Genomic DNA, 15,907 nt, shown 5'->3' with positions numbered 1-15,907 from the left:
GGTATTATTTGAAACATTTGAATGTAAACAGAAACACCAAGGAAAAATAATTCCTACATTTTGTTTCTTTTGAAGTAAAACATGTATATAGAAATGTATACAAGTCATAAGTGTTTTGCTCAAAAAAATTTCCAAAAATGAACATGCTCATGTAACAGGCACCCTAGATCAAGAAATGGAACCTTACCAGCACTCAAAAAACCTCCTCATTCCTGTTACCAGTCCAATGACCTATTACTATCCACCCATCCTCCTGATTTCTAAACCATATATTTATTGTGTCTGTTTTTGAAAGGCATATAAATGGAATCATAGAAGTTGAATTATTTTTTTCTGGCTTCTTGTACTCAACATTATAAAATTGTAAAATTGACCATGTTGTTGCCAACAGCAATAATTCCGTTGTTCTCATTGCTATATAGTATTCCATTGTATGACTACACCATATTGTATGACTTTCACTCTCACCTTTGGAGGCACATGCCAGTTCTGGGTGTGGGTTTATGATCTGTGGTTGGCCTACACCAAAGCACTCTGCTAGAGGGAAGGGAAAACAGAAAAGCTTTCAGCAGTTGCCTTGTGCTGAGACACAAAACCGGACATGTAAGGTAACCCAAAACGCATTGCTGATCTTCACCAGCTAAGCTAAAGCGCTAGATCTAAAGCTTATAAAAAGCAGAAGGGGGCTTCCCTGGTCGCGCAGTGGTTGAGAGTCCGCCTGCCGATGCAGGGGACACGGGTTCGTGCCCCAGTCCGGGAAGATCCCACATGCCGTGGAGCGGCTGGGCCCGTGAGCCATGGCCGCTGAGCCTGTGCGTCCAGAGCCTGTGCTCCGCAACGGGAGAGGCCACAACAGTGAGAGGCCCGTGTACCTCAAAAAAAAAAAAAAAAAAGCAGAGGGACATTTCCCCTTATCTGTTGGTGCCTAGACACTATCACACTGTACCACAGACACACTGGAGAAGTGGGGCTGAAATCAAAAGAAGCAAGAGATGAAAACCCTAGAGGGAGTAGTGAACGGTCACTGAGAATCAGTGATCTCCTTCCCCCTGTGGGCACTTGTGATTCTGTGCACAGCCAGAATCTGCAAAGTCCGGTATGGTCCCTGGCAGAAGGTTGCAGCTGAGGAGAAGAAAAAGTTAGGTATTGATGTAGGTGAGTGGCTGATATTAAGGAAAAATGATGGTGTGTTGCTTCCAAGATTAGGTCATAGAAAGAATCAAAGTCTTCTCTTCCTGTCTCTCCTTATCACTTACTCTGCAGGAAGCCAGCTGCCACGTCATGAGGACACTTACACAGTCCTCTGGAGAGACCCATGTGGTGAGGAACTGAGGCCTACCTCCAGAAGCAAATAAGGAACTAAGTCTTCTGCCAACAACCAAGTGAGTTGCAAGCCATCCTCCAGACCCAGTTAACTACCTTTCAAGCAGATCTTCTAGATCCAGTTTAAGCCACAGATGATTGCAGCCCTGGCTGCAAGCTTCACAGCACCCTCCTGAGAAACCCCAAGCCAGAACCACCCCATTAAGCTGCTTCTATTTCTGGCTGCAGAAGCTGTATGAGATAATGCTTATTGATGCTTCAAGCTGATAAATTTTGGGGTAATTTACTACGTAGTAATAGATTAGTAATACAATAACCCAGCCTAATCCATGGTGCTGGAAGTGTTTGTTGTAAGCAAGGATGCCTTGTGAAGCCCCTGTCAAGCTGAGAGGTATCACAGTGAAGTCTTCAAGGGTCCTACGGAAGCAGAGAGCTAGTTACTGGTCAAATAGTAGTTTCTAGGCATGCTACTGCATTATAGAACTGGGAGCCTGAATTGAACTCATCATGAACTGAGTACCATTAGACCCACCAAGCAATAATGTTGGGCAGGTAAAGCAACAATCCATTTCATGATGGAAATGGTATATGTTGGCTCAGATTTAAGGTGGCTCATAAACTGCATAAGCAGTATTAATTTTTAATTAGATTGCAGTAAATTGAGGATGCGATATTGTAATCTCCAGGTTAACCACTAAAAGAATAGAAAAAGAATGTGTAGTCTTATATTTTATTTTATAAATTTATTTATTTTATTCATTTATTTTTGGCTGAGTTGGGTCTTCGTTGCTGCGTGTGGGCTTCCTCTAGTTGTGGTGAGCAGGGGCTACTCTTTGTTGCGGTGCACGGGCTTCTCATTGCAGTGGCTTCTCTTGTTGCGGAGGATGGGCTCTAGGCGCGCGGGCTTCAGTAGTTGTGGCACACAGGCTTCAGTAGTTGTGGCACGCAGGCTCAGTAGTTGTGGCTCACGGGCTTGGTTGCTCCGCGGCATGTGGGATCTTCCTGAACGAGGATCAAAACCGTGTCCCCTGCATTGGCAGGCGGATTCTCAACCACTGTGCCACCAGGGAAGCCCTGATATTTTATTTTTAATCCCACAATTACTGAAAAGGATGAACAATTTATTCCAATTACAAAAATATGGCTAACAAATTTTACTTAATCTCCTTTTTAGAGAACTAATGGAAATATATCTCATTTGTACAAAGAAAAAGATTTGCTTTAAAATGCGCTCCTCAATACTAGGCACTTTTTGTTCAAGAAAGAAGGGCTACTAGTGGTCATGATTGGAAAACATTATATTAAATACCATTTGCAGAAGAGCACAAAACAGAAGACATGGTCCTTACTTAAGTAATCTAAAACTCTACCAAAATTGAACACACAATTGAGAGGGTGTTTTTAATTAAGTTCTTAGTTTTAAACAACAAAGACCCATTCAAATGGGCTCAAGAGAAAGCACATTTATTTCAGGATCCATCAGATGATCTTATAGCTAAGAAACAGAAAACACTGATACATAGATTTGTGGAGGGTTGTGGTTTCAAGCTGAGGCTCTGGAATCAGACACATCTAGCTTAGCTCTTCCACTTACCAGTTATGTTACTTGGACAAGTTAGTTAATCTCTAGGCTTTGATTTCCTCTTATTCAAAATAATAATAATAGTTAACTTCATAGAGTCTCAAGGATTAAGTTAGATCATGTATGTAACAGGTAGAGTGGCTTTCTCAAAGAAAGTGCTCAATACATGTCGGCTGTTAGAGGTGACCCTTGAACAACTTGGGTTTGAACTACTCGGGTCCACTCATATGCAGATTTTTAAAAATAAATATGTAGCACAGTACTACACGCTCCACAGCTGGTTGAATCCACAGATGTGAAACTGACAATATGGAGGACTGATGGGGAAGTTATACTTGGATATCGAGGAGAGTGGGCACCCCTAACCTCTGTGTTGTTAAAGAGCAGTTGTGCCCCTTAGGAACTATACCTACCATCATAGACTGAATGTTTGTGTCCCCTCAAAATTTTTACATTGAAATCTAATTCCCAATGTAGTAGTACTTGGAGGTAAGGTCTTGGGGAGGTAATCAGGTCATAAGGGCGGAGTCTCATGAATGGGATTAGCATGCTTCTAAGAGGCCAGAGAGCTAGCCTGCCTTTTCTGACATATGAGGACACAGCAAGGTGGCCCTCTGTAAACCAGGAACAGGACACTCACCAAGAACTTGACCGTGCTGGTACCCAGATCTCGAACTTCCAGCCTCCAGAACTGTGAGAAATAAATGTTTCCTGTTTCAACCACCCTAATCTATGGTAATTTGTTTTAGCAGCTCAAACTAGGGCACCTAGTCTGTTAGGGTTCTTCAGAGGAACAGAATCAATTGGGTGCATGCATATATAGAGAGAGCAAGTTATTTTAAGGAATTGCCTCATGGCATCGTGGAGGCTGGCAAGTCCAAAATTTGTAGGGCAGGCTGGTGTAGACTTGAAATTTAAGTATGATGTGATGTTTCAGTTTTGAGTCCCAAATCCACGGAGCAGGCATTTGTCTGCTGGAGCTTATTTTTGTCTGTAGTTGTTGGTGTTTCCATGTTGCTGGCTTCTTCCGCCTCAAATCTGCTATATATGAGGCAAAGAAAAAGCCCAGAGAAAAAAACAAAGGGTCATTGCCTGGATCCTGCAGGGCCTAGCCAATCTGCCTTCTTCTGATTGTTTTATATATAATGTTTAGGGTTTTTAGTTTTACTTAGTACAAGGAATAAGGAAAAGTATGTCTACTCCATCTTCCCAGAAGCAGAAGTGTTCAGATTTTTTTTTTTAAATGTAGTTGAATTTGTTTCCTTTTGTGGCTTCTGAGTTTAGTGTCACATTTAGGAAGACCTTCTTCATGCCAAAGTCATTAAGAATTTTTTCATGGTTTCTTCTGGAATTGACAATTTTTTTCACATTTAAATCTCATCCATTTGGAATCATCTTGCGATTAAGTAGTTTTATGTGAGTTTATGAACTATCGAGCTACATTGCCCTGAATTGATCAATGACATAGCGACCTGATTTATTCTAGACAAATTAAGATCACCATTTAAAAAGATGCCTTTATTGATTTATAAAACTAGAACTTAGTCCTTAAAGGCCATAGAAACTAGGCCAAGAGCCACCTTTAGGCGGGGGTGGGGGCAGAATCTCCTGTTTATCTGCTAAAGTAATTATTATGAGAAGAAATTTTCTTTTTCTGAAATTAAGATCTTGCTTTTCATCTATGCAAATGATGCTTTAATATCGTCTTAATTTACATAAGCATGCATTAATCTCTATACAATTTCAAGCAAATACGAGGTTTTCCAAAATAAACATCAGTAAAGAGGTGCAAAAACACCTTGTACTGAGCTTCTTTTCCAACCAAAATAACTATAATCTAATCCAAAACTTGATGTGCCTTTGTACTTTTTCTAAGAGCATATAAATCTCAAAAATATTAATTTATGTGCCTTCATTTTCCTTTGTTATATTTACGTATATTTAACTTTTGAAATTTGATCCCATTTGTTTTCTAGTTGTCACAAGATGTATTACTGATTCTTTGTTTCTGATTTATAGAAAGCCAGATGAGAAATTTGCTCATGTAACCAAACCCCATAAACCCAGTGCAGAGCCCAGGGGATTCAACATTTTCCCCTCCTTTTATCCCTCTCTTGTCTGTGTCTGCTCAGTGGCTACATTCTCTCAGGTACCTCTACCTGTCAGCTCTAGCAGCTCTGGAACTGAATCCCTGTAATTTATAATTGTCCCAAGGGAGAAACAAACAAACAAACATCCTCCCTCTTTGGCTTCAGGAATGTAAAATTTCTGAAAAGTATCCTTATTGGCCTAGTTGTAAACCATGAGAACTGGAAGACATCTACCTCCCGCTCAAGAAGGGGACTGATTTGCTTCAGAAGCAGGGGAGATGATACTGAGAAGATAAAAACACTGCAAGAACATCTACTTTAAGAATTTCTATTAAGTTTAATATCCAATAATATTAAAACTCAAGTAAACTCATCTACATCATGATGACTAAAATCACTCATCTTTTTAAGAGCCTAGGGATTATCTACCACATCCTGTAAAATAATGGCTTGTCTTCAGAGCTCTATTATTATCTTACATCTGCAGAGAAACTACAGTGATGGTAACATATTAAGAGTGTACAATGTTGTAGTCAAAACTGCAGACCTTGTTGAGTTCCAGTTCTGTATTTTTGGATACATTAGTAGACCTCTTTAGACTTTAGCCTCCTTATCTGTGTTATGGGGATAAAAATAAAGTCTACTTCATGGGATTGTTGTGAATATTAAACAAGATAACTTCAGGGATATAGTAACTTTCAGTGGTAGCTATTATTACCACCTATTGGATCAAAAAGCAGAATCCAATTTCCTAATAAACCCACTGGCTAATTTAATATTCTATTACATCTGCTCTAAGTATAAGACATATTGGAATAGTAAGGCTATTCTTATCCTTTAGGTCTATTTTTGTTTAAGAAGTTTCTTGATGGCATATTGAAAAACAAAACAAAAAAACGGGTAACACCTGTTTTGATGGTGTTATAATGGAAACATCTATTTTTGGTTATTTATGACAAAGGAAGGGAGTATAATGAGAACCAACCTCATTTCTCTTAAACTCCATCTTCTGACCACCCCCCCTTTTTTTTTTTTTTAATGGTATGCGGGCCTCTCACTGTTGTGGCCTCTTGCGGAGCACAGGCTCCAGGCACGCAGGCTCAGCGGCCATGGCTCACGGGCCCAGCCGCTCCACGGCATGTGGGGTCTTCCCGGACCGGGGCACGAACCCGTATCCCCTGCATCGGCAGGCGGACTCTCAAACACTACGCCACCAGGGAAGCCCAACCACCCCTTTCTTGAAATACATCCATGGAAATTTTGATATTGACATGGCTTATATCTAAAGTTCCCTTTGTCCAATTGGAAAGTTACTATTAATGCCAGTTGTAGCTTTGTTAGAGTTCTGATTCATATTAGCATTCATTTCAATGAAGGGAAAATTACCTCTACGTTGCCTCATCTCTTGACTTTCCTATTCCCTTCTGCTGTTTCATAACCTTCCATGCTATCCAAAGACAGGGACCATGATGATACCACACACCCAGAAAATAATTAGAATCAGGGAACTCAGGTTAAAAAACATACTTGTGGAAGAGGAAGGCCTGGGAGGACTATTTTTCTGGTCAAAGATAAATGTTTATCAGTGTGTAGATTGAGGTACCTTGATGAGTGAAAGGAGGCTCATCATGATTGACAGGTTCAGGTAAAATCTGCCTGTAGAATTCCTACCCACTTAACTGTGATTTACTCACATGAAGTCTTCCTAGAGCAGCATGGTACAGGGTGTGCAGAAGATGTATGTGTTGGCACTGGGAGAAAAGTAACTGAGCGTAAGGAAGAGGAAAAGCAGCAAGACAGAAAAATCTAATCAGTGAAGTGAGGTGAGAATTCTAGTCATTTTGATTTGCAATTGTGAATATTAAAATAATTATACTGTGTTCTCCAGTATTTGCTAAGTTTCCTAAAATGTTTTAAGTTCTCTAGTATTTCTTTAATATTTGCCACCCTCGACAGCAAAACACTATGAAACAAGATGTGAGGTGGCGATATCAGTAGGCACAATTTATTTTACAAATCAACACAAGAAACTTTGAAACACAGCACTATCTTCAGATCTCATACTCTAGCTTTATTTAAATACTCAGACACTAAAAACTGATGCCAGGACAGTCTATAAGTGACAGTTACAAATCAGTTTGTGGACAGGAAGAGCCATATGAAAAGCTTACAGGAAGGTAAAAGCCTTTCAAGTGGAAAATGGCACATGAGTTAGTTTTATAATTGTGGACACAGTATGTTTAGCCTTTGTTTAATTGACAGTTCCGTCAGGTATCTTTTTAAATGCACATGCTGAGATAACTGTGGCTATGCCTTAGTTCCTCCTGGGGGATTTGACATTTCTGAAGGTACAAAGACTGTAGATAAAACACCACTGCAGGAACTATATAAAGTTCAGGCTGCTCAGGATAAATTCTGTAGAAAAACTACAATTAGGTGAACTATGGCAAAGATCCTTTAACATGTAGCTTTTCTTCATTTCATTGCATCTGTTTTTTTTTACCATCTTTATTGGAGTATAATTGCTTTACAATGATGTGTTAGTTTCTGCTTTATAACAAAGTGAATCAGCTCTACATATACATATATCCCCATATCTTCATTGCACCTTAATAAGTAGAACTTCACTATTGTAAATGCTATTTATATGCATTTTATTTACATATAAGTTATGATTCTTTTAACTACCCATCTCTATGGCTATAAAATTTTTCTTTCCTGAAAATCTCCTCTCTCCTACAACTGTTCTGCTTGCCTCTGTGTTCCCTAAAACCTATATTTCTTCTTTAAAAGGCGATTTATTTTCCTTTGAGAACAACTGCTGGGAAGCCTGCCTCAGAAAGGGAATAGAAATGTTTCTCCTACATTTTGAAAAAAAATTTTTCTCCCTAGGAATATGTGACCAATTATTGAACAGAATCAGTAGGAAATTAGGGCTTGGTAGACAGAGCTTTGCTGGAGAGCACGTATTCTGTGAAATGTGGAATCCTGCCACAGTGCCATGCAGGTGTGGAGGCAAGGAGGACAGTCTCGTGAGTTTTCCAGCTGCCCGCCAGGGTGAGGACTGTCCACGCTGACACCTGCTCCGGCTCTTACTCCTCGGACTGCTGTGGACCTGCAGGAGCATCCTGTAAGCATTCCAGCCCAGCACCACTCTGAAGAGATTCTCTCTCCCCTTCCACAGAATCCTTAGGATTGCAGTCCTCCTGGGAGATTCCTGTTTCAGCCTCTGGCTGCTCTTCATTAACACAGTTAGAATTGACATTAAGTTTGCCATCTGATAAAAAGAAAAAAAGTGAGTCATTTTGTTCCTACCATGTGCTGGACACTCTTCTAAGTACTTTACGTGTATTCAATCATTTAATCCTCATAACAACCATGAGGCCAAGTATCATCTCTATTATCATTTTTTACAAATGGAGAAACTGAGAAGAGAGGGGTTTGTTAACTTGCTCATAGTTGCACCGCTAGGAGAAGAACAGAACTGGCATTTGAACTCAGGCCTTGAAATCAGGATTGCTGACTGGCAAAATCCACATTCGAATACAGTTCTGCCATGAGGTAGCTTGACGTGCTTGGTTAGGTAACTGCCTGTACAAGGCTGTTTCCTTATCCATAAAGTGGTGCATAATAAAGCCTATCCTACATCTGTGGAGAATAAAGGTGTAGAATGGTGTGTGATACGGGCTGATGTCTAACAGCCAGGAGTTCCCATTCTACTGACTCTCCTCCCATATGGCTTCTCTAGTACCTGTCAACATAAAGGATATACAAGTTTGGTTCAGGAAACGGGAGAACGCACGGCAGTCAGAAAGCCTGACTATTCTCTTAACAATTTATTTCTAAAAATTTAATTTTGTATGAATTCAGCTTTGTACCAATCATCCGTTCCCACTAGTAGTGTTTCTCCACCAGGTGGTAAAGTGGACACAGTCCCTTGAGGGGTGGAGATGGACGTGCTTAGTGTTAGAATCACCTGGGCAGTGCTTTCAAACTATCACTCCCCAGAATGTGCTATATATCCTCTGGGTAGTGTGGGCGGTTCTCTTCTCCAATATATGAATCATTGCTCAAACAACTCACTGTTCCTGATGAAAATGAGTCATATACTTCAGGAGGGAGGGAGAGGAAAAATAATATGGAACTCACTGCCCTCACACTTGTAGAAATTTAATTTGTTCAAGTTAATTTGTAATTTATAGATTTACTCTGTAATTTCACCTGAAGTTTCATAGTTAAGAAATTTAAAGGCTTCCGACCTTAAAATTTTTGGGTAGCCATTAGGGGAAATTTAATTATTTTCGTATTCAAAGACCTTAAAATCCTTTGTGAGCAAAATATAAGTAACAACTCGTTAAGAGTGCATGGTTCCAGGGCAGTCTCATGAGTCATAACGTAGAATGTGGAATAAACGATATTCCTCAGAATCTTTTTTTTAAATTTAATTTAATTTATTTATTTTTGGCTGCATTGGGTCGTTGTTGCTGTGTGCGGGCTTTCTCTAGTTGTGGTGAGTGGGGGCTACTCTTCGTTGCAGTGTGCGGGCTTCTCATTGCAGTGGCTTCTCTTGTCGTGGAGCACAGGCTCTAGGCGCGCGGGCTCAGTAGTTGTGGCACACGGGCTCAGCAGTAGTGGCTCGTGGGCTCTAGAGCACAGGCTCAGTAGTTGTGGCCCACGGGCTTAGTTGCTCCGCGGCGTGTGGAATCTTCCCGGACCAGGGTACGAACCTGTGTCCCCTGCACTGGCAGGCAGATTCCTAACCACTGCGCCACCAGGGAAGTCCCATCCTCAGAATTTTATGTCTTTCATTTTCTAGTGATAGCTAGGCTGACTACAGTCTTGTACATTATCCCAGGGACTCAAAACAGGGATGCATTTAAGCGTGATCCTTATGTTGGTTAACCCCAAGCTTCCTTGGTCCCCTGAGAAGACTCGGTTTCTGTGTGTCCTGTGTTAGTATCATTGATTCTTCCTTTCCCCACTGACCAACAGTATGATCTTGCTTTTTATACACTTACTGTTGTCCTCTTCACTCTTTTCTTTGGCAGCCTCCAACTGTTGCTTCTCATAAATGTCCTTGAGACTCTTACAGATTTTCTTGTGTGCAAACCAATGTGTTTTCTGGCAGGTTTGATCGCAATATATTACCTGAAGGCAATTGTACGTTTATTTTCAAGAGGTGTAATCGCATAATTTTTCAATTATGACATTCAACCAAGTACTGTGCTATAAAAATGTTAACTTTTCTATGCTTTATTTTAAATGACCTCCTGCTGGTCCAAGGAGGATGAGAAACACATGGAACACAAGTGCCCCAGCCAACCCCAGACATGAGAGAAAAAATAAATGATTGTTGTTTTAAGTAAAATATTTTAGAGTGTTTTTACATGTGGCACTAGTTAATCAATATAGATGGTCACATTTAATTCTCACAACTCTAGCCCGATTTCACACATAAGGAAACTGAGGCTCAGAGAAGTAAGTAATTAAAGGAAATGAAACTGGAGAAGTAGGTTATAGCAGAATATGATAGGTTACAGAAGAATATGCTGAAGAATTTCAACCTTAAAAAACAAGAGGAAATTAACATAATCTATAGGGTAAAGTGAATGTATAGACGCATGCATGTGGGTGACATTTGTATGTGAGAAGAAGAACCCATTCAGATATGCCCTTTATAAAGATAATTCTGACAGAAGTGGGTAGTAATCCAGAAAGCTTAAAGATTCGTGACAGTCAGAAGGGAGTTGTAGTTTTACAAGGAAGAGCTGATGAAGAGATTGTAGTTAAAGTCAACATCAGAAGATTTAAGACTGCATATTTAGAACTGTTCCATTGTAGGTTCTCATATCTGTACCAGTCTCAGTCCCCTATGGATAATTTTTCTCTTGTTTTCTCATATTGATTCATTCATTCATATTCTTTCCTTTTTGGGGGTAGTCAGCATAGAAGTTGGGCAGCCTGGGAGTTTGACAGAACATAGAGAGGGCACAGAACTACATTTATCCTGTAGTTCTCTTCCAAAATTATTTTAAAATATTAGATGCAATACTTTATATCTAATGGATTAGAATTTATTAGAAAACAGACATCAACTATTATATTTACAGAATATTAAAACTCAATTATCAATTTGGATGAAATCTAAACCAGATGTCAATGAACTGAAAAGAACTTCATTCTTACCATTTTGCACACTGAGCATCTTTTACTTGCTCCTTTTTCTCCACAGGTGGTGCAAAATTCAACATCCACGAAACCCACCTGACCAGTGATGGCTTGGGTAAGTACAGAGAATGCAGTGGGATCAGAACCCTACAGTGGGTTAGAAGAGGAGGAAAAAAACCTCTGAAATCACCATTGAAAGACTACAGAGAAGACATGTCAAGAACAAGAGACAAAATTATTAAGGCGAGAGACTGCACAGACTATGACAAAATGATAGATGCCTTTCTGAGTACACCTTTTTCTATACAAAGTACATGGCAGGTAAGTCATGGATCCAAATATTCAGAGAGAAAAAAACTGGCCTTATTCTAGAATAAAAGTATTTTTTCAATTAGGATTATTCAGTAAGCACACAAAGATTTCAGATATATGACAATGAGCTCAGAGTGGAATTTCCTTCTGAGAATTAAGACAATATACATATTTTGAGGGACAATTTATAGGGCACATCACAAATGTTTATCTTAATTCTTAAAAGTTTAGTGCAATTTAAGTGTTTTAAAGACTTTAAACTATTTACTTGATGCTGGTCTGCAATTCTAATAGTTAAAAATTATCACCTTTATTACTGAAATGTTCCAAACTCTTAAAATTAAAAAGACATAGATGTGATTGCATTAGGGTATTAAGAAAAACCAAAAAATATGAAAATTATCATATGGCTACTGAAAATCAGAATGGCTTGCTAAAGAGGAGTTATGAAATTTTTTTACATGGGAAATTATAAGGGCAAATATTTATCTGCCTGGGATAATGCTATTAAGACCTATTTGAATGTTTATCAGCCTAGCATAATACTATTAAGACCTATTTAGAGCAATTACAGGGTATCGAGCTGTCTTACCTACTCAAAACAGTTCTTGTTTCTGAGTTTTTCCAATTTGCTTCTTTATTCCCAACTAAATTTTTGCCAATTTTCATAATTTAAATTTTCATTTGCCTTTTCTTCCTAAGTTTATTTGTTTTAATATTACCTTATCAATTGTACACAACAGAGCTTTACAAATACCACCTTGGAACATTGTTTTACACTGTACTCATTTTGAAAACCGCCTTACTCCTCCTGAAAACAAATGATGACTGAGTTTCCTTTCACATTCAAGGGCTGAGAATTCTCTTTTGGAATGAAGATAGTATAACAGTGAGAAAAAAATAGTGAAATAAAACCTCAGATACTAGATATAAGTTAATAATTTCATAAGGAATGAATGTCTATGGCAGTTGTGCTCAGAAGAGAACTTGTTAAAAATTCAGATTGATCTATACTTTCTAAATTAGAATCTCTAAGGATGTGGTCCATGTACCTGCATTATTACAGGTAATTCTGAAACATACTAAAAGTTTGAGAATTACTGGTACTTAAATGTTACAATGAACACTTATTAATCTATAAAATTATTCTGCCTTAAAAGTAGAGTATTTGATCAGACAACAGTCTGGCCCACAGAGTATGATATATTCAACAGATTTTACAACAATTACATTTTTTTTTTTTTTTTGTAAAAGTGACTGAGACATGTTCAAAATCTCCCCCACAACAGGACTTTTGTGGGAGTCAGAAAGCAATGACATTCTCACAGATGTAACTGGAGGTAAAACTAAAGGATTTTTTGCTAGAAGTATGGCTGTTAATGTGAACTATTGCTTCAGAAAAAAATTGACGGTACAGTAGAGTAACTCCATGAAATCTTTCTTGTCACAGTTGAATGACAAGAATTCTTTCTTGCTGTGCAAAATCTTGTCATCTACTTTGTTAAATAAGAATCTGTTTAGGCACCAGAGCTCCACCTATAGAAGATATGCAGCCTAAAAACGAACAGGATGCTTTATTCAATGTATCCTATAAAATCAGAGACATTAGCTAGCCTTCCAGATGTTAAAATACACACTGTCAATTGAGAAAGCAAAATATCTTTAACAGTTATCATCTGTTACAATGCTGGAGCAGCATTTCTTAAGTGTAGCCATGCCTCACACTTCCTGCTGAATTCTGTCACAGGTGGAAGCCAGAGTTCCACAGTAGGCGGAGGGAATCAAAACCCCTCCATGAGGGCCCAGGCATCAGCACTGTCAGAAAGGACCATAGGGGACCCTCGTGGCAGCCAGCCATGAGAACCACCATGGCACGGGACAAGCTTAACACTGCTTCAGAGGCTTTTGAACTTGCAGGATACCGGAAGCCATTAGGCAGTAAACAGTGGCTATCTGGGACACTCACAACCACAAGCATTGCAGATAAATAAAGTTCTCCGGAGAGCAGAATATGTAACTCTTAAAGAACAAAAATGTTTAAAGAGAGAAATTTTTCTAAATTGCATTAAATAAATACTATCTTTTTACTGATGGCTCAGATCACTAGGATAAATATCAATCACACACCATACACTCTAACTACATTATTTTATGATACAGGGTTAAAATGGATTGTTGAGCCTTACACTAACCTGCTTTGACTTTTTAAAAAATACTCCAGGCTGCTAGTTTTAGTTTTTGTTTTCTCCCTTGAAGGTACAATGTCAGCTACACTTGTTAGTGCTGGAAATATCCCACAGCAGCCACTATTAATTGCTTCTCTGATAGCCATTCCCCCAACTCCTTACTAACAGAAACATAATTTAGTCAGAGCAGCAGTGTTTAGACCAGCCAAAAGCATTTCCCCAGAATACCCATTTCTCCAAAATACTCACTTCCACCTGTGCCACTAAGAGCACAGGTCAGCATGCGTTTCAGGGAGAGCTTATGTTTTCCAGCTACAGACCGATTTCCTTTGCTTGTCTGCCTAGGATAGGAATGTGAGCTTGGAGGAAGAGCATGAGAAGCCTTGCAACTCTGAGGTCATAAGCATGTGTATGATAATCTGTATGGCTAAAGAATATCGGGTGGAAAAACAGGAAAGTATTTGGGTCCTCAGTCCATTTCTGCGCTACTGTGCCCGATCTGGTCTGCCTACCTTTGGGCTTCTGAGTATATAAGAATAACTAAACCCTTATCTATTTAATTCATAGTTGGCTGGAGTTTGATATGCACAGCCAAAACACATTCATAATTGATACACCACCCTCATAATTTGCTAACTTGAATCTTCCAAAAGCTTAAACACCAAATAGCCAAGCATATTAAAGAGCAAGGGGAAAGAATCTCTATGTGAAATCATGGAGAGCTCTCAGGAATAAATCAGTGCATGAACTTCATGAGATCATCTTGTCTGCTTAGGTCTTTCTTCTTCCATGGTTCTGAGTCGGTTAAGTCAATGTATAAAGGAACACCTGGAACCCATTTTTAGTCCTGATTTTTCAGACTGAGAATGATATAACAGCCTAGAGAAGGCAGAGAAGAACCAACATTGCCAGATGGAGGGAGGAAACCAGGGATGGGAGTAGTGTCAGGATCAGTTTCTTGCCTAATAGACAAAGGCTGATAAAGGATTTGATTGAAATGCGTAAAAGCATAACTGGTGTAGATAAGGTAAACTGAAGCCTATTCAAAACAGGGAAGGCAGGGAGTGTCTTTCATACTACTTAAATAAATACATGACAAAAGGGCAGTAAATAATTTAAAGAATAGATAATAAAGTTAAAATTTACTTCCCATAACTGGCAAGTATAAATAGCTTTTTTTTAACGTATGGAAAATTTATAAAATCAGAGGCATTAAAGTAGAACATAAGAAGCTGGGACATCCTTTGAGATTGTTTAGCAGGACACACAATGAGCCTTCTCATGACTTATCCTCTCACATCCCCTGACAGGAAACCATCAACGCAGACATTCAATTCCTACTTTCATCTAGTTTGGGATTTTGTACTGGTTTTTCACACACTACACCTGAACAACTGTGGATCTGTATCACATAGTGGATGTGTACCCACTGTTAAGGTTTCACAGAGGCATTAAAAATGTAAGTATCCACTGTAACAATCTATATTCTGACATAAGGATATACTGTTTATTAAACCATGAACCATATAAATGGAAGAAGAGGATTGAGAGAGGGGAAATGGATAAACAGAAACAGTGTTAACAGGCAAACCTATCTCCATGTTTGCTTCTGAAGTTTTTCTAAAATAATAAAGAATTAAGTCTTTATTAAATAAATAAATAATGCTAAAGAGAACATGACTTTAATTGTACAAAATATGGTGATTAGGTCTTACTGATAGAGTTAACTTAGTTGTGAAGAGCCTTACAATTTCAACAGGAGCAATGCTTCGCACCAGCTGCTGGAGGAGTGTAGCTTCACAGTAAGGAAATTTTCTGATACTTTCTCTAATGATCTTTTCTTGATATATTGGAAAGCCATCAGAAGGTCGGCCTTTTAACAAGCTGAAAGATATTTTTTAAAAAGTAACTAGAGTTACTTTTTAAAGGAGTTGAGTTACTAAGCATTTCCTCCCAGCTGAACCCATGAACTTTGAGTAGTTTCTTCTTTGCTGCATAAGATTTTCCTTGGGTCTTCACATCATGAGGATAGACTCAATTCAGATTGCTGCTCTACCTGCGCATTAGGCTAGGCCTTATCAGGTTTAGGGGCTTAGAGATGTATTTATAAAAGTAACCCCTGACATAAAACATACTAAACACTGTTATCAGATTAGCTAGTTACTTATTACCATGTCAGTTATTTGTACAAAGAATGAAAACTCTCATTGAGTCACACCCTTCTGACTTAGTTCTCTTTTCTTAGT

At 38.8% G+C, this 15,907-nt stretch overlaps 1 protein-coding gene across 3 annotated transcripts in view; it reads right to left on the bottom strand.

Annotated features, from left to right (window-relative positions):
• Positions 1–6,866: 6,866 nt before the first annotated feature.
• Positions 6,867–15,907, bottom strand: part of ANKMY2 (ankyrin repeat and MYND domain containing 2) — a 34,394-nt gene continuing 25,353 nt past the window's right edge. For all 3 annotated transcript variants that reach the window (XM_079931754.1, XM_079931752.1, XM_079931753.1), the window contains 4 exons: positions 15,410–15,545; positions 11,182–11,310; positions 10,014–10,143; positions 6,867–8,272 (listed from right to left, as the gene is read on the bottom strand). In XM_079931754.1, the coding sequence (XP_079787880.1) occupies positions 8,088–8,272; positions 10,014–10,143; positions 11,182–11,310; positions 15,410–15,545 (580 nt within the window). In that variant the 3' untranslated portion in view covers positions 6,867–8,087. The remainder of the gene's footprint in view (positions 8,273–10,013; positions 10,144–11,181; positions 11,311–15,409; positions 15,546–15,907) is intronic.

The sequence above is a fragment of the Stenella coeruleoalba genome (genome assembly GCF_951394435.1).
Source record: "Stenella coeruleoalba genome assembly, chromosome: 9".
NCBI lineage: Eukaryota > Metazoa > Chordata > Mammalia > Artiodactyla > Delphinidae > Stenella > Stenella coeruleoalba.
This window is presented reverse-complemented; position numbering and strand designations above follow the sequence as displayed.